General features: G+C 39.8%; 1 protein-coding gene and 1 pseudogene across 2 annotated transcripts in view; one reads left to right on the top strand and one right to left on the bottom strand.

Moving 5' to 3' along the window:
• Positions 1-1,533: 1,533 nt before the first annotated feature.
• CEP162 (centrosomal protein 162) overlaps positions 1,534-27,737 on the top strand; it is an 89,619-nt gene continuing 63,415 nt past the window's right edge. The window contains exons 1-9 of the mRNA XM_080666079.1: positions 1,534-2,106; positions 2,865-2,979; positions 7,754-7,868; positions 10,966-11,112; positions 11,447-11,630; positions 15,143-15,210; positions 17,136-17,254; positions 20,349-20,379; positions 22,075-22,191. Coding sequence (XP_080522205.1) covers positions 2,923-2,979; positions 7,754-7,868; positions 10,966-11,112; positions 11,447-11,630; positions 15,143-15,210; positions 17,136-17,254; positions 20,349-20,379; positions 22,075-22,191 — 838 coding nt within the window. The 5' untranslated portion in view covers positions 1,534-2,106; positions 2,865-2,922. The remainder of the gene's footprint in view (positions 2,107-2,864; positions 2,980-7,753; positions 7,869-10,965; positions 11,113-11,446; positions 11,631-15,142; positions 15,211-17,135; positions 17,255-20,348; positions 20,380-22,074; positions 22,192-27,737) is intronic.
• LOC308247248 (transcription factor BTF3-like) lies at positions 17,774-18,261 on the bottom strand (annotated as a pseudogene). Its single transcript has one exon. The product of its transcript is annotated as a transcription factor BTF3-like (transcript).

The following is a 27,737-nucleotide window of genomic DNA, read 5'->3' on the forward strand; positions in this document are numbered from 1 at the left end:
TATATCTGCCCAACCAACCTCATGTAAGAATCTGAGTAGCTGCATGTCACTGGCTATCACCACCTCATATCCCATTACCAGTGGGGTCTTCATTGCCATTTGACTGGTGGGTTACTCAGTTCCCAAATCCCATTCTATTTAACTGCTTTCCAGGGCTAATCCTGATACTGGCTATCTTTCCCACAGTACCCCTGAAAGCAGAATGCGAGACATAGAGCTGCACGAGAGTAATTTATTCGAGAATGTGTCACAAGTAGCAAAAGTGATTAACAGAAGAATGGCATCGAGAAGGATGAAAAGGATAATACAACACAAGAATGTATTATCAAATGGGCCATTGCTGTGAACTGGTTCTGATCATATAGGACATTCTGGAAAATCTTATGAAATGTGTGTCAATACTGTCCATCCTGGGGTTGAAGGGGAGAATCATTTATTCACTAGTTCCTTTGATCAATGCTGGGCCCACAAAGGTTAAGACCCCACACTTCCAAGTTTAAGTGTTGAGTGCTGAATGGATTCCCTCAAGGATCAGAGAAGCCTCAGGGCTCAGAAAGTAAGAGGTCTCCATTGCAGGCTCGGGGCCAGCCCACAGCCGAGTTACACCTGAGTGAAGCTAGTCAAAGCCTGAGTGCAAACGGTCCTAAGCAGCTGCAGCTGGAATCAAAGATGAGGCCGAGAAGATCTGCATAATATAAATTAATGTGAAAGAGGGCTGATTTGCAAGAGGCTTACTAGTAGGGATGGGTGGGAAAGCAACCTGGTGGGCCATAGAATTGGTACCTGTCATCATCTTGTATCTACACCGAACAAAATATAAAGGGAATTGAAATGATTTGTAGATTGCGAGGATCAAGTGAAATAATGCAGGTGAAGCTCCTATCAACTTGAGTGTGCAATAAATAGCAGCTTTAAAAAAATCTGTATTATTCAAATCTTGATCATAGGACACAGCTCTTGGCAGGTATACATTTGTATCACAATAAACACACGCTGAATTAAAAATTCAGACTGAAGATGCTTAGGTCTGTGACCTGTCTGCCAGCAGCAACCCTTTGTCGATTTTACTTTCACTACCATAAATGCTATCCTCTGAAACTCCAAATTGTTGGTTTGGGGTTTATTTTTAGAGAAATAGCAAAAAAAAAAAAAAAAATCCAAAGAAATAATTATAGATGACGCTATAGAAAGGGGAAATGGAGGTGCAGCAGGTTGGTGTGTTAGGGTGTATTTTAAATGTCTTGTCCACTAGATGGTGGAACAGAGTCCCTATCCTGACTACAGAATTCTTTCTCACAGGTTTGAGTCCCTCTTACAACGCCACACAGGACTTTGCACGTAGAGGAAACCCAATCAATTAAATGTTTTCAAAACTTTTGCTTGTTAAGCAGCGAGCTGAAACGACAAAGGTGGGAAAGGTTAGAAAGAGATGAGAAGCAAGGAACTACAAGGACTAGGGGAGCTAAACTACGTTTCCCAGAAGCCCACGGGTTGGACCTACAATATCCATCAAGCCTGTGTTCCCGCTCTTGTAACCGGTCGGCGCTTCCACGTTTCCGAGAGCGGTGCTTCCACGTTTGGGTTTGCTAATTTTCCCTCGCGACAAAAGAAACGCGGGGTCTCTACTGTGCGGCAGCGACGGCTCTTACCGCTACAGTATCCTAAGCCGAGGCGATTCCCGCTTTCACTCTTTCAGGCAAAAAGATGCTAACCGCCGTCCTGTCGGACCCACGAGCCACGTGACGAGCCCGGGTCATGTGACTCCGAGCCTGGCGGCTTACGTCTGTTACCCTGACAACTGCTGGGGCCCCAGCCGACTTCCCGGCTAAGCGCGGAATTCGGAAGCGAAGGTGGGTGAGGCGCGGACACTGCTTCCCGGGGGCCGAGAGTGTCCTCAGAGCTTTCGTTTTGGGCCCCTCCCCACCTCCGCCCGGACTCCAGCTGCAAGTGCGCCTTTCTCTTCCCGCCGCCACCGGAACCCGCGCTTCCTGGAGCCAGGACCCCTGCCGAGTGGGGACCCAGTGGGTGGGATCCGCCTCTGACCAGGAATTTGAGGCCAAGACCGTAACGGCACGCACCTTGATCGGTTGAGAGACGCTAATGAGGGTGAGGAGATGTTCTTCCGCAGGTTGGGCTGCGTGGTGTTGGGCTCTGCGCGCACCCTACCCTCTCCCCGCCTCTGAGAGAGGAAGCTGCCGAGCGCGGCGCCCCTGAAAGTTGAGTTCCTAAAGGGTGCTGGGAGAGCTTTATGCTGCAAGTCACGATTGCATCGTTTTTGTTGACTTTCCCTCGAGACAAAAGAAACAACTTGATTATTATTGGTGTGTATATTCCATTAATTTTATTTTATTTAGATTTTGAGTCTTAATCAGTTCCATTTGATTCCACTTTATGTATTTGGAAACATCCCCAAGTCTGGAAAGTCTGTTTTGCAAAGCTATTAATATGGATTGACTGATAAGTCAGCCCACATTGTCCTGTGCTTTGCCAAAAAGAAACTTTTTTTGGATTTGCTAATTTTTAAAGGATTCCTTGAGAGGACCTGGTTTGTTTAAGGGATGTTAAATTTTAACACATGCGCGCGCATACACACATGCATAGAGTTATGAAATATTGTGGAGGCCTTGAACAATAGGATGTTAACAATAAAAATGTATTTCTGGACTCTAAGTAAAAGGCAGACTTTGATAGCTGCTTTTCCAAATCAGCTTTATGAATGAATTAGGAATCTCTTGCCCAACTTACTGGTCCATAAGTGTTCATGTATACTAAAATCATAAAAAATGTCTGAGGTTTAAGTCTGGTTGTTTTCATGATGTGATATAAATTTCCTCAAAAGATGTTTATTATTTCTTGTTATTTAGTGTTCCAGTGTTGTAAATACTTTGGAGTGTTTATCTTGGCAAGTGAAAATTATTGATTATGACTCACTATTTCAAAGAAGAACTGGATGAAGAGTTTGAACAGTTCATGAAAGAGGTAAGTGTCTATTTTTAAACGGTGTATTGTAAATTTGTCTCGTATGAAATTCATCCTTCAATTTTCTCTTTCACCTCTAAGATCCAGTCCATCATCAAGCTTTGTGGACTCTGTCTCCAGATTATACCTATCATCCTTCCATTCCCTTCCTTTTCACTGCCACTATCCTAGTCCAGGACACCAGCAGCTCAGCTGGGCTGCTATAGCCGTCCCCAAGTACTGTCCCAGCATTCCTTCACCAATCTGCAGCCTGCATGATGTGTTATGTAAATCAGAGTCTGTTGGCCTTCTATCATCCTATCTAATAAAAGAGAAACATGCAAATTGACCGTACCTCTGCTACACCCACAAGCCACTCCCACCAGCCGATCAGGAGCAAGTATGCAAATTAACCCAACCAAGATGGCGGTTAATTTGCATACCCAGGCGCAGAGCAAGACTGAAGACAGTGTAGAAGGAAGCCAAGCGCTGCAGAAGGGAGCGAAGCTGCGGAAAAGCAAGTGGGGCAGCGGAGAAAGGAGGGAAGCAGGCGGGGCCGCGGAGACAGCCGCAGGAAGCCCTATTCTTGCAGGAATAGGCCCGAGGAAGCCCTATTCTTGCAGGAATCTTCCTGCAATGGACCTCTAGTCTATATATATAAAAGCCTAAGCGACTGAAGGATCGAAGGACCGGTCATTATGACGCGCACTGACTCCCAGGGGGCAGACGCTCAATGAAGGAGCTGCACCGTGGTGGTCACTGCGCTCCCACAGCCAACCTCCCTCGGTAACTCCCTCCGGCCAGCCGGCTCCGAAAGGCCCTGATTGCTGGCCAGGCCAAGGGACCTCACCCGTGCACGAATTTGTGCATCAGGCCTCTAGTCTATACTAATAAAAGGGTAATATGCTAATTAGACCAGACGTGCTTCTGGACGTCCTCCCGGACAAAGCCACAGTGGTGGGGGCCGAGGCAGAGGTTAGGGGTGATCAGGCTGGCAGGGGAGAGTGGTTAGGGGCGATCAGGCTGGCAGGCAGAGGCAGTTAGGGGCGATCAGGCAGGTAGGCAGGCAGGCAAGCGGTTAGGAGCCAGAGGTCCCGGATTGTGAGAGGGATGTCTGACTGCCGGACATCCCCCGAGGGGTCCCAGATTAGAGAAGGTGCAGGCCAGGCTGAAGGCCCCTCCCTCCCCCGCCCCGGTGCATGAATTTAGTGCACTGGACCTCTAGTAGAGAATAAAAGTCCAAATTCATTTCCAGCGTTTACAAAGCCTTGGATGATTTTTCTCATGCCTATTTCACTGACTTTATACCACTTTTATTTTCCACTTATGTGATATTGGCCTTTTCCCTTCTAAACATGTCAAGCTCCATTCATAGTAGGAGCTTTGCACTGGCTGTTCCCTCTGCCAATAATGTTGTTCCCCTATTCTTTACCGGGCTGGCAAAAATCTCATCTTAAATATCACTACCTCAGAAAAGGTTTTTTCTGTTCATCCAGTAAAAAGAAACCACTAAGTCACTTAGTATACCATGTATTTATACTATACAAAAGTATAATAATACTATACAAGTATTATTTTACTTGTATAGGTCTATTTTCTGTTTCCCATCATAAGAATGTTTAATCTATGACAAGTTGTAGCATATATCAATGTCTCATTCTTTTTTATAGCTTAAAAATATTTTATTGTATGGATTTACCACGTGTTTACTCACTAGTTTATAGACATTTGAGTTCTTTCCACTTTTTGGCAATTATGAATAATTATGGTATGAACAGTCATGCACATGTTTTTGAGTGGGTGTTACGTTTTCATTTCTCTTGTGTTTATACCTAGTAGTAGAAATGTGGGTCATATGGTAACTCTGTTTAACCTTTTGGGGAACTGCCAGACTGTTTTCTAAGTGGCTGTGCCATTTTCTATTCCCAGCAGCAGTGTATTAGTGTGTTAGGGTTCCAATTTCTTCATATCCTTGCAGCACTGTTAATTACTTGGGGACCAGTTTTTTTCTTTTGATTGTTGTTGTTGTCGTCATCGTTTTTGTTAATCCTCACCTGAGGATATTTTTCCCATTGATTTTTGGAGAGAGTGGAAGGGTGGGGGAGAGACATAGAGAGAGAAACATTGATGTGAGAGAGGGACACATTGATTGGTTGCCTTCCACACGCATCCCCATGGGGGCTGGGGATTGAGCCTACAACCAAAGTACATGCCCTTGACCGGAATCGAACCTGGGACTCTTCAGTCCATGGGCCGACGCTTTAACCACTGAGCCAAATCAACTAGAGCTTTTGTTTTGTTTTTGTTTTAAATATGTTTTTATTGATTTGAGAGAGAGAGATCAATTGGGGATCAAGTCTGCAACCCAGGCATGTGCCCTGACTGGGAATTGAACCAGCGACTTTTTGGTGCATGGGATAAGACTCGAACCAACTGAGCCATACCAGCCAGGGCTGTTTTGTTTTTAATTATTGTAATCTGGAAAGCAGTGCAATATTGTCAAATGTGGGAATACCTACTATGTATTAGACTAGTGGTCGGCAAACTCATTAGTCAACAGAGCCAAGTATCAACAGTACAACGATTGAAATTTCTTTTGAGAGCCAAATTTTTTAAAAAACTTCTAACGCCACTTCTTCAAAATAGACTCTCCCGGGCCGTGGTATTTTGTGGAAGAGCCACACTCAAGGGGCCAAAGAGCTGCATGTGGCTCGCGAGCCGCAGTTTGCCGACCACGGTATTAGACAACAGAGTTGGCATTCTGCATTTTTATATATTTTTTTCTGATTTTTGCCACAACCATGCAAGGTCAGTTCTATTATGACTATTTTTAACAGATGAATAAAGTAAAAAGAGGTGTAATATTCCCTAAGCAATAGAGCTAGCATATTTTGAAGTTTCAACTCAGATCTGTCAGGCCCCAAAACCTATATACTCCTTCTACACTCTTATGTGGCCATGAAGATTAGGAGTAGACTGAGTCTCAGACAGATTCTCCGAATTTGATAAACAGTAAGATGTAGGGAGGAGAGAGAAATGAGATATTTTGAGGTGATAGTAAAGTTTAGAGAATGAGTGGGAGGTGATGCAACTAAAATTCAGGTGGGATAAATAATATATTTTATTCCCTCCTCCCTTCCTGCCTGGCTGTCAGGGAAGACAATTAGTTGTTTTTGAACATTTAAAAATTGACAGTCTTACAAATCATTGAGCTAGAGTTGCTTGGTTGGCAGGTGGAAATGTGTTTTGTCATCTTGGAAGTTTAAAAGGTCCCTCTGGCAGCAATGTCCTAGTTGGGAGACTAAACAGTGTAGTAGAAAGCGGAAAGGTTTTAGTCACAGAGATCTCAGTTTGAAACCTAGCTCTGTAACACCAGCAGTAGCAGCTCGGGCAAGTTGTTTAACCTCTTTAAAGCTGTTTTCCTGTCTGTGAATCTCTCCTAGATTACTTCAAGATTGAGATAACTTGAGAATAGATCCTGACATAGAACAGGTATAGGATCAATGTTGGTTCCTTCTTTGGGAAGAGTGTGTAGAATGAGAATAAAAGAACCAAGAGCAGAGTCCTGGGGAAGTCTAGTGTTAAAGAAACGGACATTGCTAAGAGCTATTAAAATGGGTGGGTGAGGAAGGTTACTGAGCTTTTCCCACCAAACCACCAAGTTTTCCACAGAACTTGGAGGATGTGAATGCTGTGAAGTCAAAGGTAGAGAGTTTCAAGAAGTTTCAGAGTTGGTCACCGGTATAAAGTTCCATGACGTGATCAGGGAAGGTGGCTGACAATAGTCCTTTATTGGTGGTATTTAGGAGGTCTTTGGTACCTGGAGGAGAGCTGTTTTGGATGAGAACCAGGTTTTAAGGATTGTTTGGTTTGATTTGGTTTGGTTTGGTTTAGTTTAGATTTTTGTGTGTTTTTTTTTAAATAGAGTAGACCATAGTGTTTATTCTTTCAGTCCACAATTATGCCTGGGGATGCAGTGATGAGCAGGTTTATAATCTGAAGGTAGGGTAGAGAGGAGGGATTAAGATACAGAGATAAAATGGGACAACCAAGGAAGTAAGAACTTGGAGAGGTGGGAAGTGAACCCTCTGCAGGTTCTCCATATAGTGGAAGAAACAATTTCTCTTCTGAGAGAGAAAAGCAATGTTTTAACAGGTGAGTTTAGTGATGGAGTGAGGGGGAAAAGGGTGCGTTATGATTGAAGGTCTTTTATTTTCTCAGTGAGGAGAGGCCAAGTTATTGGCTAAGAGTAAGGAGGCTAGGTTGGGGTTAGAGTAGGGAGTTTAGGATTGTAGTAAAATTTGGATCTGAAGAGTTGAAAAGGACAAATAAATATTTATTAAATCCTATCAATTACTGTGACAAAATGCTAATTTCTCTGGAAAACACCTAAAATTCAGCTCTCCCTGGTCTTAGAATTCTGTGTTCTAGAGTGATGCTAGGTAATTTTGCTCAATCATTATTTATTCTTAGACTCTCAAAAATGTCTAAAAGAGGATTGTATTTTTCTTTTTTCCTTTCCTGATTTTCTTGATCAGATTTTCTTTATTTCTTTGTTATTGTTCTCCCTAGTTAGTTTACTTGTTTAATTCTGTGTATGAAATTGGTGTTTAGAGGTTTGTGCTTGATTTTTAAGTTATTTTGATCATATATGTTTAGAAATATGAATTCATACATTAATGCTGAGAATATTGCTTATGTATGTAATAGTTGAACTGTGAGAGAAGGAAGAAACATTTTAGTGATGAATCTGGAATTCTCAGATTTAAAATTTAGTAGCTTATATCTGATTTAGCTTTCAGATGATTCTTTTGAAAATTCAAACAAAACAGCTAGACAACCTAAAAGAGAAGTGAAAAAGAAAGATGCACTGCCATGGTGGATAACTGAAGGTGATTTTGAAGATGGTGGTAAATATTGCTGATTTTTCTTCTCACATTATTTGACCACAAGGGGTCAGTCAAGACTTTTAATTCTGGATTTTGTTACTGTACTATAAATATATAAAGAAAATAATTTGAATTGATTTTCTTCACTTTATTATATACAGTATTATATAATTGAGTCTTTGTTTCTGCATTATTATTATTAGGTTATTTTACATTGAGATCATTTGTATTTACTCAAATTAAGATGATGAATAATATCAGTATGTTTATATATAATTATATTTAGTGGTAAATTGATTTAAGGTGATTTAATAAAATATCCTGACAACATATTAATGTCATTGCATGGGCAGAATTTAACAAATCTATAGATTTTGGTATCACAGTTTCTTAGTAGTAAAATAAATAATTTATCACAGAACTATTCCTCATCGCATTGTTACAAATAGAAAATTACTCTCTGGAGCAGCAGTTGCTAACCTTTCTGACCTCACGGACCACTAGTTGGTGACCACTGCTCCAAAGGTTTCCTTAAACCAGCGGTCACCAACCTTTTGGACCTCATGGACCACCAGTGGTCCGCGGACCGCCCGTTGGTGACCGCTGCTCTGGACTGTTTTCTTCAGTGTACTATATATGGTGATCATCATATTTCTAAGGAACTGAGACTACCATGAAATACCTATGTCCACACTGCTTGTGGGTCATTACACACCATTTTATAAACTGATAAGATTTAGTATCTCTTCTCTAGGGGGAAAATTTACCCATGGCTTTTGTTTTTTCCCCACAAAACAGCCCAATGCCCTAATGTGCCAGTTAAGGCTCTACGTTATCTGACTGGAACCCTCCTTTCTAGCCTCATGTGCTCCAGCCATACTCGGTTATTCCTTCTCTCCTGGAAGCACCATTGGCTCCATGCCTGTGTGCGTTAGCTCATGCTTTCTTGCTGCTAGAATGCATTTCCTCTCATCCTTCTTGTCCAGTAAAGTTTGGTATTACCTCTTTTGCAATCCTTCCCTAACTCTTCTAACTCCCTTATCAACACAATTATTTTCTCCTTTGTTTCAGTGTCAAAACACCGTAATAGCATTTATGCATTGTGGTAATACTTGTAACCTACTTCTGAGGTTGGCAGCTTTGTGAGGGCAGGAAACACTTTCTTGTACCTCCTGACCCTCAATAGTAAATAATGAATGTGTTTAACAAATGAATGTAAGAGTGAATTTGGTAGTCATTTATTTGTTCTTAATAATGTAAATAAGGAATTGATCAATTGAAAAATTCAGTGCATTTTTTTTCATAAATCCCCAAACTATACAACAGTGTTAAAGTTTGCATGTGAAGAATTCATTTTTAGAATCTTTCCCTCCGTTGTAGAGGATATAATAAGATGAAGTGCTATTGGAATTGTTGACAAAGATTTGAGAGTTAATTAGCATTAAAGTATCTTTTCTAGAAAATAATCAGAGATGGAATGATGTGTAAATTCACTTCAAAGGGAAAGAATAGGTCCTAGACTAACACTCGAAGGTAGTCTGACTAAAGGTATTATTAGTTTTTAAAAGGATTTATCAGTCAGTAGTGTATTTGACGAGTAAAGGATGCAAGGAAGGATACTTAAGAAATAAACTTTTGCCCAGCTGGTGTGGCTCAGTGGTTGAGCGTTGACCCATGAACCGGGAGGTCAAGGTTCAATTCTGGTCAGGGCACATGCCCAGGTTTTAGGCTCGATCCCCTCTCTCCCTCTTCCTTTCTCTTTCTGAAATAAAATCATATTTAATAAATAAATACATAAATAGAAACAAACTTTGACATTGTTTTTTTACACACAAGGGAGAGAGTTTCTCCACCCAAGGGCATAATCTGATCCCTTGTTCAGTCACAAACTGTTACAGAGTTTATGTTATGTTCTGAGTACTAGGTGACTCTTAGTACTAGATGATTCCTCTCATCCAGGTGTCGAAGCTTCTCAGGGAGATGTCAACACCCTCTTGATGAGAGGAACCCATTACCTACCCTAGATAGATGCCATTAAACATCAACATTGAGAACTCCAGCCTTATAATTTTGCTTTCTCTTTCAGTCACCAAAAGGAAAAAGTGTTCTGCCTAGAGGATAAAACCGTCTAATCCTCCTGCTTCATTACAAATAACTCAGTTGCATCTTGGTTTCGGTTATAGTAGTCTCTCGTGAGCTCGGTTAGCATGGGTCACATCCCTGCGTCCAGCATTGGAACCAGGGTGAAACCCAGACAGATAGCACCACAGCACCCCAGCCTTGGCATGCACTTTCTCTGTTGACGTGTCTCTTGATTGTCTCTTGATTTTCTGTAGCTGTGGAAGTTATTTGAGCTATAAAATCATTATGCACACCTAAAGCCATAAAATAAATAGATTCTGAAACCTTTCCAAGAGGACACTAATTAAATTGCATTCAAACTTTGTGACTTCTTAAGGCTTCCTGCTAAGCAAAAGTTATATTTTTCTAATCTTAATATGTATTTCTATCATGTAATGTAATCTTTTACTTTCTCTATATATCAGTTTTTTATAACAAATGTGTACTATTAGGATAAAGAATTTTGATATTACATAACTTTATCATTGTTTTCTATTGCTTTTGGAATAAAGAGAAAATTTTACTCCTGGCCTGTGAGGATGCTCTGGGCTTATTTCTACCCTGACTTACCCTCACTCTCTACACCCACCTTCACTGGCTTTTTTGCATCCTCAGATGTGGCCGTTCCCTCACATTGTCCACCCTTTGTTCCTCTTCCCTCTGCCTGGAATTGTCTCCTTTTTCCATTTCAGCTGGTTATTTACTACTCTTCCTTCACATAGGGCAGACACTATTCTTTAAAATAGCATGGTACACTGTATAAAAGTGCTGTGCTCTTTTCACCCTTATAATGCAAAATTTTAAAATATTCTTAAGATACACTGCAAACAAATATAATTTTTTGTGTGAATTTTAGGTTTGATAAATTTTTATTTAATAAATTAGACTTATTTTATAGCTCCTGTCCACAAAATTAGTGTAATAGTATGGTGTTGGCATAGTAGTCAAAACAATGTCCTGAATATAAATATCCAGTTATATTAAATCCCATCCCTAGGACGGCTTGGAACAAATGTAAGCTATATGAAAACAAAGACGATTTCTCAGCCTATTATGGAAATAGAAGAGGAGTCTGCCGAGAGGATTCAGTTTCTCAAGAGCAGTGGAACCTCTATCTTAAGTATTGACAGCTTAGAAACAAATGGTAAGAAATGTGAGACATACGAGTTGACAGGTTAGTTACTATGCTTATACTCAGAATTTTTACAAAAATTACAATCTTGAAGCACTTAGATTTAGTATCTTCCTAAAAGGTTTACAAGTATACTTCTAGAGAAGCCTTATAATCTTGCTTATTGATTATGAATATACATCTATGCTTATTGATTATGAATGTACATCTACTGTATATTGGGTGAAAGATTAAGTAAAGTATGTTTTATTTTTTTTTAAATTTTACTATATAATGTCAAATGCATCACTAAAATTAATTTTATCAAAATTCTGTATGTTAATAAAATATTTGTGCCTTCATTTAGAGAGAGTAGTTTCTGAGATCAATCAAAATGTTCTTGGATTGGGATTGGACACATTCGAAGAAAAAGAAGAAAAAGAGCAATTTTTTGCCAGACTTGAGAAAGGGTTAACATCTTCCATTGATTATTCAAGATTAAATAAGGAATTGGATTCTAATGATTCCACATATTTTAAAGCTTTACATAGGTAATGTAAATATGTTATAAACTAATCATTCAATGATTTTTTTGTGTGTTTTTCTATATTTTTGGAAGACTGGTATATAAATGGATTAAAATGGGTAAATATTATAACAGGCAAAAGTAGAATCTTATTTTTAACTCTATTCTCTGTTTATTATGTTGGTCAGAGTTTTTCTTTTATGTGAACAGAATACATTGATTTGTATTCGAGAGCCCACTCTGCCTCCAGATATCTGAATGTCATGCCTGAGATACTACTGAGACTAATAGCACATTGCCAGAAAGCCCTTACTAGGAAAGTAACTTGTCAAGTGATTTTCCTCAGATAAGGTAAATAACTGAGTTCAGGAGCTGTTTTATACTCAGAGGGGAAAGGAACAGAAAGGGGTTGGGGAACCAGAGAGCAAAGACACAAACCAGGGTTTGTGTCCTACCTTTGTGTATATTTCACCCTAATGATTATCTGAAAACCTCATTTATTCTGGAAATCCTACTGGTTGACTGAGCTGGTCCTCTGTAAGTATGGTAGACTTTTGACATTTTCAAGATCTTTGTGAAACCTGATTATCTTTCATTTCCTCAGTTTTATATATCATTTAATATTTTAATTTTAAGTGGAAGTCAGATTATAATTCTAAGATTTTGAAGAACACCTAACTATAATTATCTTAAGAGTCAGGAGAATACTAACTTCTGGTTATTAGAGTACCTGCTTTCCTCACGAGGCTTAGGTTCTTACAGATGGTGGACTAAGCAGTGACTACCATGGACTGTGTAGGTTCTGAGATTGTTACTCTACTTGGACGTTAACAAGTTAGCCTGCCAGTTTTATGAATGCTGACAACAGACACAAGATTCCTGGGTCAGAAACAAAGGGCTTTATTTCTCACAACAAAAGCAGTTCAGTACCTGAGTGCCAAATTCATTTGCCTCAGTTCCCTATGCCCCAAAGGGCCCTTGGGGCAACACAAAGGGTCCATGATGGCTGTCTGCACACGTGGCTGCTTTAAGGAGAGGACCTGTCACTGAGCATAGAGAATCTACTGCTTTATAATAAAGTGGAAACAAGCCTTCTCTTTGGGCAGAAACATTGCTTCATCTCTCAGGGTTGCTCATGGCAAACATGACCCTGAGAAATGACCTAGGAAGGGGGGATCCTTGCATTCTTGGCATACCCATCAGGAACATGCAGACCCATGGTGATTGCCTTTCGCAAGTGACAACATAGATTAAGCCTTTTTAGGTTTATTAGTCACAAGATTTTGCCCCTTTGCAATATTTAACTTTTTTCTGATTTCTTAACAAAATTCTTAACTACTGATATTTTTGCTCTAAAACAGACTAGTCAGAGTGTAGCATAGTATTGAAATGCAAAATTATTTTCTGCTATTAATAATATTCTATCTAATGAAAGAGTAATATGCAAATTGAACGTACCTCTGCTACACCCACCAGCCACGCCCACCAACCAATCAGGAGGGAATATGCAAATAAACCCAACCAAGATGGCTGTAGCCACAGAGAGCAGGAGGGAGGCTTGGGTTTCCCTGGCAATGAAGGAAGCCAAGCTTTCCGCCTGCCCTTGCCGGCCCAGGCCTCCACTCAATGCTACAAAGTTTCAATTATAGAAGATAAATAAATCCCAACAGAAATGGCGGCAGCCACGGAGCTGGAAAAAGCAGGAGGCTGGGGTTGCCCGCGGTGATGGAGGAAGCCAAGCTTCTGCAGCCCTGGCCTGTTTTGGCCTCCGCTTAAGGCTACAAAGTTTCAATTATAGAATATACATTAATCCCAACAGAAATGGCTGCCACTGAATGAGCAGAAGGCTTGGCTCCACTCCAGGCTACAAAGTTTCAATTGTAGAAGATAAATAGATCCCAGGGCCTCTGCTTGGGTTGCCAGGGGGCGTGGCCGGCCTGCAAACCACCACAGGCCCCTCGCCCAGGCCACCCCACACCCCAAGGGAACCCCCACCCTGATCCGGGACACCCTTCACGGCAAACCAGCTGGCCCCCACCTGTGCACCAGGCCTCTATACTATCTAATAAAAAAGTATATGCAGATTGACCATCACTCCAACACACAAGATGGCTGCCCCCATATGGTCAAAGATCCTGCCCCCATGTGGACACAAGATGGCCACCACAAGATGGCCAGCAGGGGAGGGCAGTTGGGAGGGACCAGGTCTGCAAGGGAGGGCAGTTGCAGGCGATCAAGCCTGCTGGGGAGGGCAGTTAGGGGTGACCCGGCCGGCAGAGGAGGGAAGTTGGCGGTGACTGGGTCTGCAGGGAAGGGCAGTTGGGGGGGACCCAGACCTGCAGGGGAGAGCAGTTGGGGGGTACCAGGCTTGCAGGGGAGGGCAGTTAGGGGTGACCAGGCCTGCAGGAGAGGGCAGTTAGGGGTGACCAGACCTGCAGGAGAGGGCAGTTAGGGGTGACCAGGCCTGCAGGGGAAGGCAGTTAGGGGCAAACAGGCTGGCAGGGGAGCAGTTAGACATTAATCAGGCTGGCAGGGGAGTGGTTAGGGGGTGATCAGGCTGGCAGGCAGAAGCGGTTAGGGGCAATCAGGAAAGCAGGCAGGCGAGCAGTTTGGAGCCAGCAGTCCTAGATTGTGAGAGGGATGTCCGACTGTCCGATCCCAGTGGGATCGGGCCTAAACGGGCAGTCGGACATCCCTTGAGGGGTCTCAGATTGGAGAGGGTGCAGGCTGGGCTGAGGGACACCCCCTGCCTCCCGTGCACGAATTTCATGCACCGGGCCTCTAGTCTATAATAATAAAAGTCTAATATGCTAATTAGACCAGATGTCCTTCCAGACAAAGCCACAGTGGGCAGGGGCCGCTGCAGCAGATCCCTTGCAGAATTTTGTGCATTGGGCCTCTAGTAGTTTTATATTTTTTTGGACCTTTTAATCTCACTGGAGACAGGATTGATGGACTGAAAAAGGTGGAACTGATTCCTGGGTTTGAAAGAAAGCATATCTGAACTAATATATCCAGTGCAATTCAGACTTGCTCCAGCTTCTCTGTTGCCTTGCTGAGTTTTTCTTACCAGCATGTTAAACTTGCGGCCCACTGGCCCTGAGTTTGACTGGCCATGTGCTTGGTAAGACTCCTATTTAGCTCCTATTTCAGGATTAAGTTGCTTGTTAGCATGTAAATGACTGGTATTTTTTTCCTGGCCTCCTTGTAGACTTCACTGGTTCTCATGACTTGTGGTCGAGTCCTAATCTTTAGTGTAAAAAGGACATATGGATCCTGAGACATGTAAATGGACAAATTTATGTATAGAGTTAAAAAATATGGCATGTTTTCCTTTGTATTATTTTGTCAGCTACAATTAAGCTTTAAGGAAGTGATATTTTCAAAATACTTTGCTTATAGCTCCCAAGTTTTTTGCTTTTGATAAAATTGAGAAGAAATACATAATGTTAGAGGTTTTTAAAAATATATACAAAGGATTGCATGGAAATGTATTATTAACATGTAATACTAAATTAAATAAATATTTTTTTCTAGTAATCAAGCTAATATAGAACTAACTGAAGATAAACATGAGAATGAATCAAAACATGAAGAACTGGCAGGTAATTTCATTAGTTTTAAAATATACAGTATTTGAAAAGATAATATAGCTTTTAATAAAGATATTGGTAAGAAAAAAATAAAGGGAAATCATATTGTCTTGGAAAGAAAGAGCTTCGAATAGGTAGAGCGAATTGCTTGTTTTGTAACCTGAGCCACCGGGAAGTTGTTAAAAGTGCACTGCTGCCTTATTTGTGGGCCAGTTGGGAAGACAGAAAAAAGGAGTTTTGTGCTAGGAGCAGGGAAATCTGTGGGGCCAAGACAAATACCTTTAAAGCTTGATTGTGGCAGTACATCTTTTTTCCATCTTTTGACTTTTAAGGTATCTGTGTTTTAAAATGATTTTCTTATAGATAGCATATAGCTGGGTTTTGCTTTTCTATCCAATCTGACAATCTCTGACTTTTAATTCTAGTGCTTTTACACTTTGTAAAAATATATTTCTTGGATTGATTACTTACTGTATTGCTGTTTGTTTTTGTATCTTTCCATCTTTTTGTTTATTTGTTTTATTTGTCTTGCATTTTGTTGGATTGAATATTTATAGTATTCCATTATCCCTCCTTTTGGATGGTTATACCTCTTTGCTGTATTTTTTCTCTTAATTGCCCTAAGATTCACAATATGCATCTTTATCTTATTAGAGTCTACTTTCAAATTGCTGACAGTTCTATAGCTGAAAGTAGTAGAACTAAGTAGTGAGTCCAAGACTTCTGGCTCCTGGTTGCACTCTTAAGTGTTATATTACTTGCACTGTTTCTTATACTACCTGTTTGTGGTCCCATAAACACTACATTCCTTTCCATTGATTGGAAGTAGTTCCCAAATCCCAAATAGTTATCTAAGTTCATTGTCATAACTTCCCATGTCTCCCCACTCCTGTACATCATCTCTTTTTAAGCAAATTTAATCTCTTAGGTTACTTAAAATTTAGTGTTCCCGCCTAGAATATTAGAATCTTCATCATTTTCATATTGGTCCTAGAACCTAGAACAATGTCTAAAGCCAGTCAATCCTTCATAAGAGCTATAAACGTTACAAGTTGTTTAATAGATCCTGGCCAAATCATCCCTGCCCTATCTTCTCAATAAATAGTCTGATGGCATCATGTTAACATGGACACACCCTTTCCATCTGCTGCAAAGTCATTGAGATATAATTTGGGCCTTTAGCTGAGAAGTGCCCAGTCTTGGGAAACAGTGAAGGTCATATAGGCCAATATTTCCCAAGGGAAGTATCAGAAATAGACCTCTCATGAGTAGCATTTAAGGCTTATAATAGAAATACTTACAGACACCAAAAAAATCAACTTAAAAAATGAGTAGCCCTAGCCTGTGTGGCTCAGTTGATTGCACATAGTCCCATGCACCAAAAGGTCACTGATTCAGTTCCCAAGCAGGGCACATGCCTGGGTTGTGGGTTCGATCCCTGGTAGGGGGCACATAGTTGCCAGCCGATCGATATTTCTCACATCGATGTTTCTCTCCTTTCCCCTTCCTCTCTCTCAAAAATCAATTTAAAAACCTTTTTTTAAAAAAAGCAAAATCCATCCTTTTATGAATCAACATTTTACAAAAGTGCTGGCTTTTATAAGTAAGCAATTTGAGATTTTTGTCTTTAAAAAACAAATACTAAAATTTGTTTTAAAGATGACATAAAATCTTTTGGATAGCTCTAGATATTTTTAGTCAGTTAATACTATACAAGATTAAAAATGAAAGTACTTGGAAGTACAAGAAGTGGAATAAAATTAAGACAGTCTTATGAATTGAATTATTAAATCTTTGCAAAAAAATCTGTTAATTTATATTTATGTCAATATTTCAATAAATTATTCTTATGTCAAATTCTTCTTTTGAAATCAGTCATTTCCTGGAAATTGTTTTTTTTATGTGATCCTTACATTTTTAAAAATTATTTTCTTCAGAAAATTACAGTGATGATTTTGAAGATGAGGAGGATATTGATGGACCTTTGACTACTAAAGATGAAGAGACTAATTCCAAAGAAAATTCCAAATCAGAAAAAATAAATGCACCCAAACAGGTATAAATTATCTATTTGACAATTTTGAAATTTCTTTTATCAGTTTAGCTGTTATTATTTGGAGAGTTCGAAATATGGAGTTCTTTATAGTCTTTTGTTTGTTTGTTTTTTTGTTGTTACATGCTTCTTTAATAAAAGAATCATGTTAAATCTTTAATAAAATTCCATCGAAGATTATGTCTTATTATATGCAGTGTTTAGCTTTCTACAAACAATTTTGTTTTCTGTGTACAAATCAGTGTCAATGAAATAAAAAATAAAATTATACTAGGCAGAGAACTTTATTAACCTGTTTCAAACTTTATTCCCAAGCTTCTTCCACTTAATTAGCTGCAAAGAATGATTTATGTATAAGCAAAAACTGAAAAGAGCTGCTTTGTCCAGGGGCGTTGGGCAAAAAAATATTAGAGATCTAGGTTTTATCAGATCCATAAACAAAATTTGAAAAAGCAGTCATAATATAAAATAGCAGCTCCCAGAAACTTCTTCACGCTTATCTTCTTCAGAAGTTGACTCAGTTCAGTTTGATTCATTCTTGGAAGCCTCATCAAAATTCTCCGCAAGATCTGGAACTTCATCATCATCATCCTCTCCAGCAGTAAGAGCGATTTTCTGTCCACAGATTATTTGGGCAGAGCTTCAGCCAGTCTCCTTAAACTAGTCAGACTGTCTGTACCAAGCTGGCTTAAGATGCTGGGTAGCATTTCTGTCAGCTGCTTTGTCTCAACATAGCCTATAATGGTGAAAGTGTTCACTGCCAGAGATGCCTGAACTTTAGGGTTGTTGAAGTGGATCACTGTTTCTTAGTTTGTAAACATATTTACCTCTTCAATACCAGAGATATTGTTTACTCCTAACTTCTTTAAGGAGAACTGAAGTTTTTTATCATCAGCTGTAGCTGTTCTGTGAACCACCTTCTTCTTTCTACGAGCAGTTTCTTTCCCACCAGTGCACACTTGTGCCTGCAGTTTGGCGAGTTTCTCTTGATTCATGATAGTTTCTTTCATCTTGTTGGAGAGGAAACAGGGTTGAGTGGGGGACAAGGGCTGGTGCTTAGGGGGTCTAGAGCAGACCAGCTGAGAATAAGCGCACACACGTGGGGACGCAAGATCAGTTCTTTATAGTTTTGCTTATTGTTGTAAAGTTATAGGTCTCTTAACATACAGACATTTCCTTAACTCAGGATGTCAGTGTGGTATAAATCTTAATGAAATATCACAGCAGTTGGTGATATTCTTAAGGATATCTTTTGGCAAGTAATTGCCTTAGGTTAGGCTTTAGAAGTTGAAAACTGAATTAAAATCTCAAGTCTAATTTTAAGCAGACATAATAAATTACACTTTTCTTTGGTAGGTCTTGTCCTTGTGAATACAATAAATACTCCTCCTTGGTATTTAATGCTAGTAGTAACAGTGTCTGAGATCATAAATTAAATTACTCTTTTCACATTCAACATTGCTGTACTCATTTTTCAGTTCTTACCAAGACTAGTTAAGGGTACTGCAGCATATTGCCTATCTGATATAACTTATCCTTGAACTATCTAATAGTAACTGGTAGGACAATTATTATTATGTTGGTCTTGATCTGGACACAGTCTCTTTTGGGACTACGTGTTAGGACTAGATGTTTTGAACATGTGTAAAACCATAAACTAAAAAGTAAGGAACACTTTTGGGTATTAATAAATATTCTTAAGAAAATTATCTTATTCTAACCTAGTAATTTGCCTTTGGGTGTCTGTATCATGTAGCTTGGGTGAAAAAACCCAGGTGACCTTAGAAATACCCTAAAATTAAAGAGATCTGTGAGTATCCTTAGAAATGTAATGGGGTTTATTCTTGGAATATGACAATTACAATATTTTATGAAAAATAAATAGGTCAGTAGAAGGCACAATGGTGTGCTATATTAAGGAAGGGTAGCCTGCATTAAAAATGTGTTAACCTAAATGTGGAAACCTAGGAGAGAGTTGTTTGGGTAAGGATCAAAATAGGAAGGTAATAAAGCTCTGTTATAACAAGACTAGAGACTTAGTGCATGAATTCGTGCATGGGTGGGGTCTGGCTGACCCACCCCTATGGGGGCCCAATTGGGGCGGGCCGGCCAGGGGAGGAGGGTGTGGACGTGTGGCTGGCTGGCCCCACCCCCGATTGGGGTGGGGGGACTGATCAGGAGTGGGGCTGGCTGGAGGGAGGGGCTGTGGGAGGGAGGTTAGGAGGGCCAAACAGGGCCCCAATGGGGCCAGTTGGCCGCCTCAGTGCTTGTCATAGTGACTGGTTGTTCTGGTCGTTCCATTGTTCTGGTTGCTTAGCTTTTACTTATAATAATAAAAGCATAATATGCTAATTAGACCAGACATCCTTCCGGACAACCTTCCAGACGAAGCCGGGGCTGCGAGGAAAGCCTGGGTCCAAGGTCCCTGCCAGCTGCCAGAGGGAAGCTGGTGCCAGCAGCCCGGGAAAGGAAAGCCTACTCTTGCACGAATTTCGTGCATCAGGCCTCTAGTATGTATCGGTAATCCTACATACTGCCTATCCAAGAAGAGAATATAGGTGACACTAATTAGAAAAGTTATTCTAAGGGAACCTATAATGTTGATGAATTTCAATTATGTTACCATTTGGTGACCTACCTTTTGAAAATTTTCTCTCAAAATGTAGATGAAACCATGAGTACAAGTTATATTTAATCGTTAATTCTTAACAATAAGGGGGAAATGCTGATGTTACAATAGAAGGAATCTTATATGAGGTATTCATGTTATCCTGGAGTTAAAAAAAAAAAAGAATTTCTGAGCAAAGTTGATGAGCAGAGGGCATCTAGGTACTTTAAACAAGGCTTTTATAAAGGCCTAAATTAATTACTGGTAATTGCCAAGATTCTGAAGAAACTCCTATAAGTTCTCGCATAGCTGCACTCTCTAGTCCTGTCGAATTATCATTTGATTGAGGGTGATAAATCTAGAAAGAACATTTCCTGATCTTTTCACAATGGAGTAGAGCACTGGCTTTCAAATTTTGTTACTATTTCCATTATTATTTTACATAACATTGATTTTAAATGATATGATTCTTTTCTACCTTTAATTTAGGAAGAAGAGAAAACTGGCATGCTGGCCAATGGTAAATATTGTGTATTCTTATGTATTAGTTGGCAAAAAATTGTTCAGCATTTCATCTAAATAATTCTGAATAAACCACTATTTGTACTTGTTTTTTAATATCTCTAATGAATTAACGTTCACAGATTGTCTCAATAATATGTCTCTTCTGCCTATCTTGAATCCTTCTGTTATATTTAAGAAAATTTCTTTTTTAAAAGCCCAGGACTGGATAGCTTCATTGCTATATTCTACCAAATATTCAAAGAATCAATACCAATTTTTTAAAAATCTTTCAAAGAACAGGAAGGAATACTTCCAAACTCATTTTATGACACTGAGATCACCTTGATACCAAAATCAGACAAACATCATGAAAAGAAAATATTCCCATTTAAAATAACATTCAAAAGAATAAAAAACTTAAGAATAAATTTAACCAAGGAAGTAATAAATATGTACACTGAAAACTACAAAATATCGAAGAAATTGAAGCAGACACAGTAAATGGAAATATGTCACATGTACATGATTAGAAGAATTAATATTGTTTTAATGTCCACACTACCCAAAGTGAACTACAGATAGAGTGCAGTCCCTATCAAAATTCCAATGACATTTTTCAAAAACAATCTTAAAATTCATATGGAACCACAAAGGATCCAAATAGCCAACTCAGTCTTGTGAAAAAACAAAAGTGGAGGAATCACATGTACTTCTATTTAACATTTCAAACTGTTAAAAAGCTGTAGTAATCAGAACAGTATGCTATTAGTATTAAAAACACACATAAGTCAGTGGAACAGGATAGAGTGTCCAGAAATAGACCTATGTATAAATGGTCAGTTTTTGACAAGGACACCAAGAATACACAGGAAAGAATAGTCGTTCCAATAAATGGCATTTGGAAAACAGCCACATACAGAAGATAAAACTGGACTCCTGTCCACAACATGTACAAAAATCAATTTGAAATGGATTAAATACTTAAATAATGATATATATTTAGCCTTTAAAAAAAGTAAATTCTGTCATTTGAACAACATGGATGAACATGGAGGACATTTAGTTAAGTGAAGTAAGGTAGACACAGAAAGACAAATACTATAAGATCTCATATGTGGAATCTAAAAATGCCCAAATCATAGGGAGGATAGAATAATGGTTACCAGGCACTGGAAGAGCAGGATATAGGAAGATGTTGGATAAGGGATGCAGAGTTTTAGTTAATGTAAGATAAAAAGTTCTGGAGATTAGTGTGCAACTGTAGTTAACAGTAGTGTATTGTGTACTTGAAATTTGCTAAGAGGGGAGATCTCAAGTGTCCTCACCACATATAAAAGCTAAATAACTATGCAAGGTGATGGATGTTAATTTCCTTCATTGTGGTAAATATTTCATAAAGTATAAATATATCACATTGTCAAGTGTCAGGTATACCTCAACAAAGTTGGGGTATTTTATTTTTCTCAGGCCCTTTACCTTCCACATATAAATGTGTATTAGGCCTATATGTAAACATAGATATGTATGTTAATGTAAACCTACTCTTTTGTACATAAGGAGAAAATTATGCTTATTATAGTACATGATTATATAGTCTTTATGTATAAATACCTTTGTTTTTATATAGATTGCCTATGATTAAAATACTTTCTTAAAGGAACCATACAAATTTCTCTATATTCCTAATAACTTTTATTGTATATTGTTCTAGTGGTGCTGCTTGATTCATTAGATTCTGTTGCAGAGGTCAACCTTGATGAACAAGGTAAAGCAACTACTATGCCAAAGGTTCTGCCCGAAATAACTGACAATGAAATGACAGGAACAGGTAAAAATGTTTGAAAACTCAATATTTTCTAAATGTGTAATATTTCATGACTAATTAACTTCATTTATACATAATACATAATAACAATGTAATAACTATCTATCTATCTATATATATATATATATATATATATATATATATATATATATATAAAAGCCTAAGCGACCGTTACTACCAGAATGACCAGTTGACCAGTCACTATGATGCACACTGACCACCAGGGGGCAGACACTCACTGCGGGAGCTGCCCCCTGGTGGTCAGTGTGCTCCCACAGCCAACATCCCACTGCCCCTCCCCCCCCCGCCTGGCCAACCTCCCATGGCCCCTCCCCCCCAGCTGGCCAACCTTCCATAGCCACCCCCCCAGGCCAGCCAACCTCCTGGGGTCCCCCTCCCTCCCCCCCCCCCCGGCTGGTTGGCTGGCCCCCTGATAGGCCTCGATCACCAGCCAGGCTGAGAGACCCCTACCCATGCATGAATTCGTGCACCAGGCCTCTAGTATTGACAATAAAATTTTAAATCTCATATTTTCTACCATATTTAAAAACTTCAATAATCTGAACTTGTAATGGTGACGCCTAATGCTAGTCAGCCAAGTAAAATATGTTTTTAAGTAAATGCTTATTAATAAGTGAGTGCTGTTTATACAAAGTGTAGCACTGTGGGTAAATATTAACTAATTTTTTGTCCCTGTCCAGAGTATTCAATTAAATTTGCTATGTATAGGAGAAATAAAACTTCAGTCTTACTGTGTTTTTCTATAGTTCCCTTTATGTAGGAAAAAATTGGATCACATCCCAAAATTTTGAAATGCCTAGGACCATCTAGACTTTGCTTAAGTTTGTAAAGATCTTTAGGATATTGTCTTCGTAAACTTTTTTAAAGCAGTGGAATTCTATCTCCAAATGAAATCTTATGTATACTCTATGTAGCTAAAAATGGTATTTTGTCAGTATAAACATAAATGTTTACATTTGTAACATTTACAAGTAAAGATAAAACAAAATGGTCTTTTGAAACTTTTGAAATCATAAGTTTATAGATATTTGTTATATTTTCATAGCACCATCAGACTTCTAATATGTTAGTATATTTTGGTTTTGTTGTGTAATGCAAAAATATTCTTGACCTACCATATAAATAGCTACAAATGGGAACTTTTTAATCAGCTTGCTTTTCAAGATTCAGTTGACCAGTATGGTCAAGTAAACCAATCCAAACACATGGAAAACAAGAGCAATAGAATTGATAAATCACTAACCTACTCCAAACATCTACTTGAATTTTATTTTTTTCTTTCTTAATTAAAATATATTATACCTATAAGGAAGTATAATATACCTATATCATCTATACTAATAACCTATACCAGTGGTCGGCAAACTGCGGCTCGCAAGCCACATGCGGCTCGAGAGCCGCGGTTTGCTGCTCTGTTGACTAATGAGTTTGCTGACCACTGCCTTAGGGAAAAACACTTAAAAAACATTTTAATAATGTACTAATGTCTTTAACCTGAAGTCAACTTCTGGGTAAGGGTAATGCCTTACAGCAATGGTCGGCAAACTCATTAGTCAACAGAGCGGCAAACCGCGGCTCGCGAGCCGCATTGGCTCACGAGCCGCAGTTTGCCGACCACTGACCTATACTAATAAAAGGGTAATATGCTAATTAGGCCGGATAGACCGGATGTCCTTCCAGACAAAGCCACGGTGGCGGGGCCGAGGCAGAGGCAGTTAGGGGCAATCAGGCAGGCAGGCAGAGCGGTTAGGGGCGATCAGGCCAGCAGGGGAGAGTGGTTAGGAGCGATCAGGCCAGCAGGGGAGAATGATTAGGGGTGATCAGGCAGGCAGGCGAGAGGGGTTAGGGTAGATCAGGCAGGCAGGCAGGTGAGCAGTTAGGAGCCAGTGGTGCATTGTGAGAGGGATCAGGCCTAAATTGGCATTTGGACATCCTCAGAGGGGTCCTGGATTGGAGAGGGTGCAGGCCGGGCTGAGGGACCACCCCTCACCCCCATGCATGAATTTCGTGCATCAGGCCTCTAGTCCTATCCTATATAATAAAAGCCTAATATCCTAAGTGTCTGGTCAACCAGTCAGCTGTTCAACCAGTCAAAGCGTAATATGCTAATGATATGCTAAGGCCGCTCAACTGCTCGCTATTATGTGCACTGACCACCAGGGGGCAGACAGTCGACCAGTTGCTATGATGTGTACTGATCACCAGGGAGCAGACGCTCTGACCAGTAGGTTAGCGTGCTGCTGGGATCCAGCTGATCGGGACTGAGCGAGAGGAGCCAGACATGCCGTGGAGCCCTCCCGCAGTCCCTCTCTGGCTAGCCAACTTCCCGCATCCCTCCCTGGCCCCAATCGTGCACCGGTGGGGTCCTGCAGCCTGGCCTGCGTTCCTTCACAATCTGGGACCCCTTGGGGGATGTCAGAGAGCCAGTTTGGGCCCGATCCCGCAGACCAGGCTGAGGGACCCCACTGGTGCACAAATTCGTGCACTGGGCCTCTAGTGTGTCATAGTAGTGCAACTTGATGAATTTTCAAATACTGAAACACCCATGTAATCAGCAACCAGATCATGACCCAAACTACAAAGTCTACTCAGACCTCTTTTTTCTAGTCACTGCCATTCTAAGAGTCACCACTATCTTGACTTGTTTCACCTATTTCCATTTTAAAATATAAATATATAAAAGTCAAAAACTACAACAGAATTTTCCCATCAAGACAGGTTACTCATTTACTTGTTATTACCCGAGTATTCGGCTATGATGAAAGCATGTTCCTCAGTCTTACTGCTGTTTATTTAAGTTCATTTCACTTACGTGCTGTGATAGTAGATCCACTTGCAGAGTTTTCAGTAAGCAGACATGAATTCTTTTAAAACAGGTGTCCTCAAACTTTTTAAACAGGGGGCCAGTTCACTGTCCCTCAGACCATTGGAGGGCCAGACTATAGTTTAAAAAAAAAAAAAAACTATGAACAAATTCCTATGCGCACTGCGGGCCCGGGACGAGTCAGCTGCTAAGCAGGACAGACGGCGGCACCTGGTGGGCTGGATAAATGTCCTCGGCGGGCCGTAGTTTGAGGACGCCTGTTTTAAAAGACCAGTTTAGAGCTATAGTTTTTCTAATCAGTGATACATTATAGCAGTGGTTCTCAACCTTTTTAATGCCACGACCCTTTAGTACAGTTCCTCATGTTGTGGTGACCCCCAACCATAAAATTATTTTCGTTGCTACTTCATAACTGTAATTTTGCTACTTTTATGAGTCGTAATGTAAATATCTGTTTTCCGATGGACTTAGGCGACCTTGCTAGCGGTTCTCAACCTGTGGGGTGACCCACAGGTTGAGAACCACTGCTGTAGACCCTAAGACCATCGGAAAACACAGATACTTACATTACGAGTCATAATAGTAGCAAAATTAGAGTTATGAAATAGCAACAAAAATAATTTTATGGTTGGGGGTCACCACAACATGAGGAACTGTATTAAAGGGTTGGGGCATTAAAAAGGTTGAGAACCACTGCATTATAGTCCTGTATATACAGTATGGCCAGGAAAGCTTTGTTCTAAGATATACATGAAAACAAAGCAAGAGGTAAAGTTCTGACTCTGATGGTCTTCAGAGTCAGAACTTTGCCTACAATTACATAAGTGGCACATTTGAGTGTTTAGATTAGCTTCTTTTACAATTTTTAAGTTTTAAAGCACATTTAAAAATGAAATTTCAACCAAACATCTGTGGAACACATGATTTTCTCTGAAATACCATGATTTTGTAAAATACAATATGAAAACCACTGCTGTAGGTTATTTAAAAAAACTCAAAAATAAATGTATTGCTAAAAGTAAAAATTCTTTTGGATGATCCAAGCAGTTATATAAAGCTATAGTTTTTTGCTGTTATTTCTTAAGTGTTCTTGTCTCTGAAATATTTTGATGAGTCAGTTTCTGGAATATAGTAGAGTATGAACTTATTGTCATGTACACTTTGATTCTTATTCTCATCCTTGCCAATTTTCACCTGGTTGACACTGGACAGTTAATGCTTCTAAACCTGTTTTTCTTTAAAATTAGACCTTGTGATAGTCAGCTGTGATACATATGTTGCGTAGTACATTGTTAAGATTCAAGCAATAGCAACTCTGTGGTTGTTAACATTATTATAATTTATATCAACTGTTGGTTAATAGTACCGTTATAATAAAGAACCTGAAAGTATCTATAATAATAAGAGGGTAATATGCTAATTAGACCAGACATTATTCTGGACGTCCTCCTGGACAAAGCCGGGGCCGGAGGGAAGTCCAGTCCTGGGTGCCTGCGGGTGGCCGGAGGGAAGCCCAGATCCCGAATGCCTCCTGGTGGCTGGTGGGAGGAAGCCCGGGTGTCCCGGGTGCTGGAGGGAAGCCGGTGCCGGCAGCCAGGGGAAGGAAGGCCTACTCTTGCACAAATTTCATGCATTGGGCCTCTAGTTATAGTATAAATCTGATTAGCTGTGGAATATTGAATTTACCTGGTACTTCAGAAATACACTTGAAATGTTCAAATCAGTATCTGAACTTGGGTTAAGAACTGAAAAGATAAGTGGGGTTTCTGTTTTTGTTTGTTTTTACCATGCTTCTTGTAGGATTAAGCAGGCTCAGATTAGGTGCAGCATTGTCAAAGATCATCTTTTTAAAATAACATGGATGAAATTCTTGTGCTTTATTGAAAAGAAGGTTGGTATCTGTAAAAATGAGTTTTTCCTCACAGCAGCCTTCCATTTGTTTTCATTTGTCCCTCGGGCAGTACCGTGTTGTGCTATGGCTGCATGACCGGAGCAGTCACAAGGTGACAGTATTGCTCCACAACCTGATGCTTGCCTCTGCAACTCAGCGTTTGATCTGTCTCAACTTTCTTAAGTGGAAAAATATAAGCTTTTTATACAAAATATATAATAGTAATAATATATAAAATAAGCTACATAGAATACTCCCCTTTTAATGTAAAAGGCAGACTCGTCAGGCCTTTTCTCATAAAGGGCATGAAAAAAGTTAACTTGTATGACTCGGAGATATTTTAATATCACTTGGGTAAAGTTAGGAGAAAAGTACCCCTCCCTGCTCTGTTTCCTGAGCAGCACCTAATACCTCTCTCCTCTACTTTTAATTTGTAACTTTTAGGTCATTTTTTTTCTTCACATTTGCTCTACTGTTGCTTTAAAGCCTTGAACCTCTTCTTTCTGACACCTCACACCTGATAAATTAGGTATGAATGTTCAGTACCGCCGTGCTACTTACCATTGGGGTCATTTCTTTTATTTACTGGTATATCAGCAGATACTTAAGTATTCAGGGTATTTCTGTAGAGGAGAAAAGAAACACCTGTGCCTTTTTTCCTTTCTTCATAAAGATTAATTCTCTCCTTCAGTCATGCTACTCAGTGTGACAGATGGTTAGGGAAGAGTTAGGCTTACTTAACAGGCAAAATCTTTTTCAAGTCCTATTTAAAAATCCCTGCCACTTGTCACTTAACTGTTCACAATTCTGCTC

The sequence above is a fragment of the Plecotus auritus genome (genome assembly GCF_963455305.1).
Source record: "Plecotus auritus genome assembly, chromosome: 4".
In the NCBI taxonomy this organism is placed as follows: Eukaryota; Metazoa; Chordata; class Mammalia; order Chiroptera; family Vespertilionidae; genus Plecotus; species Plecotus auritus.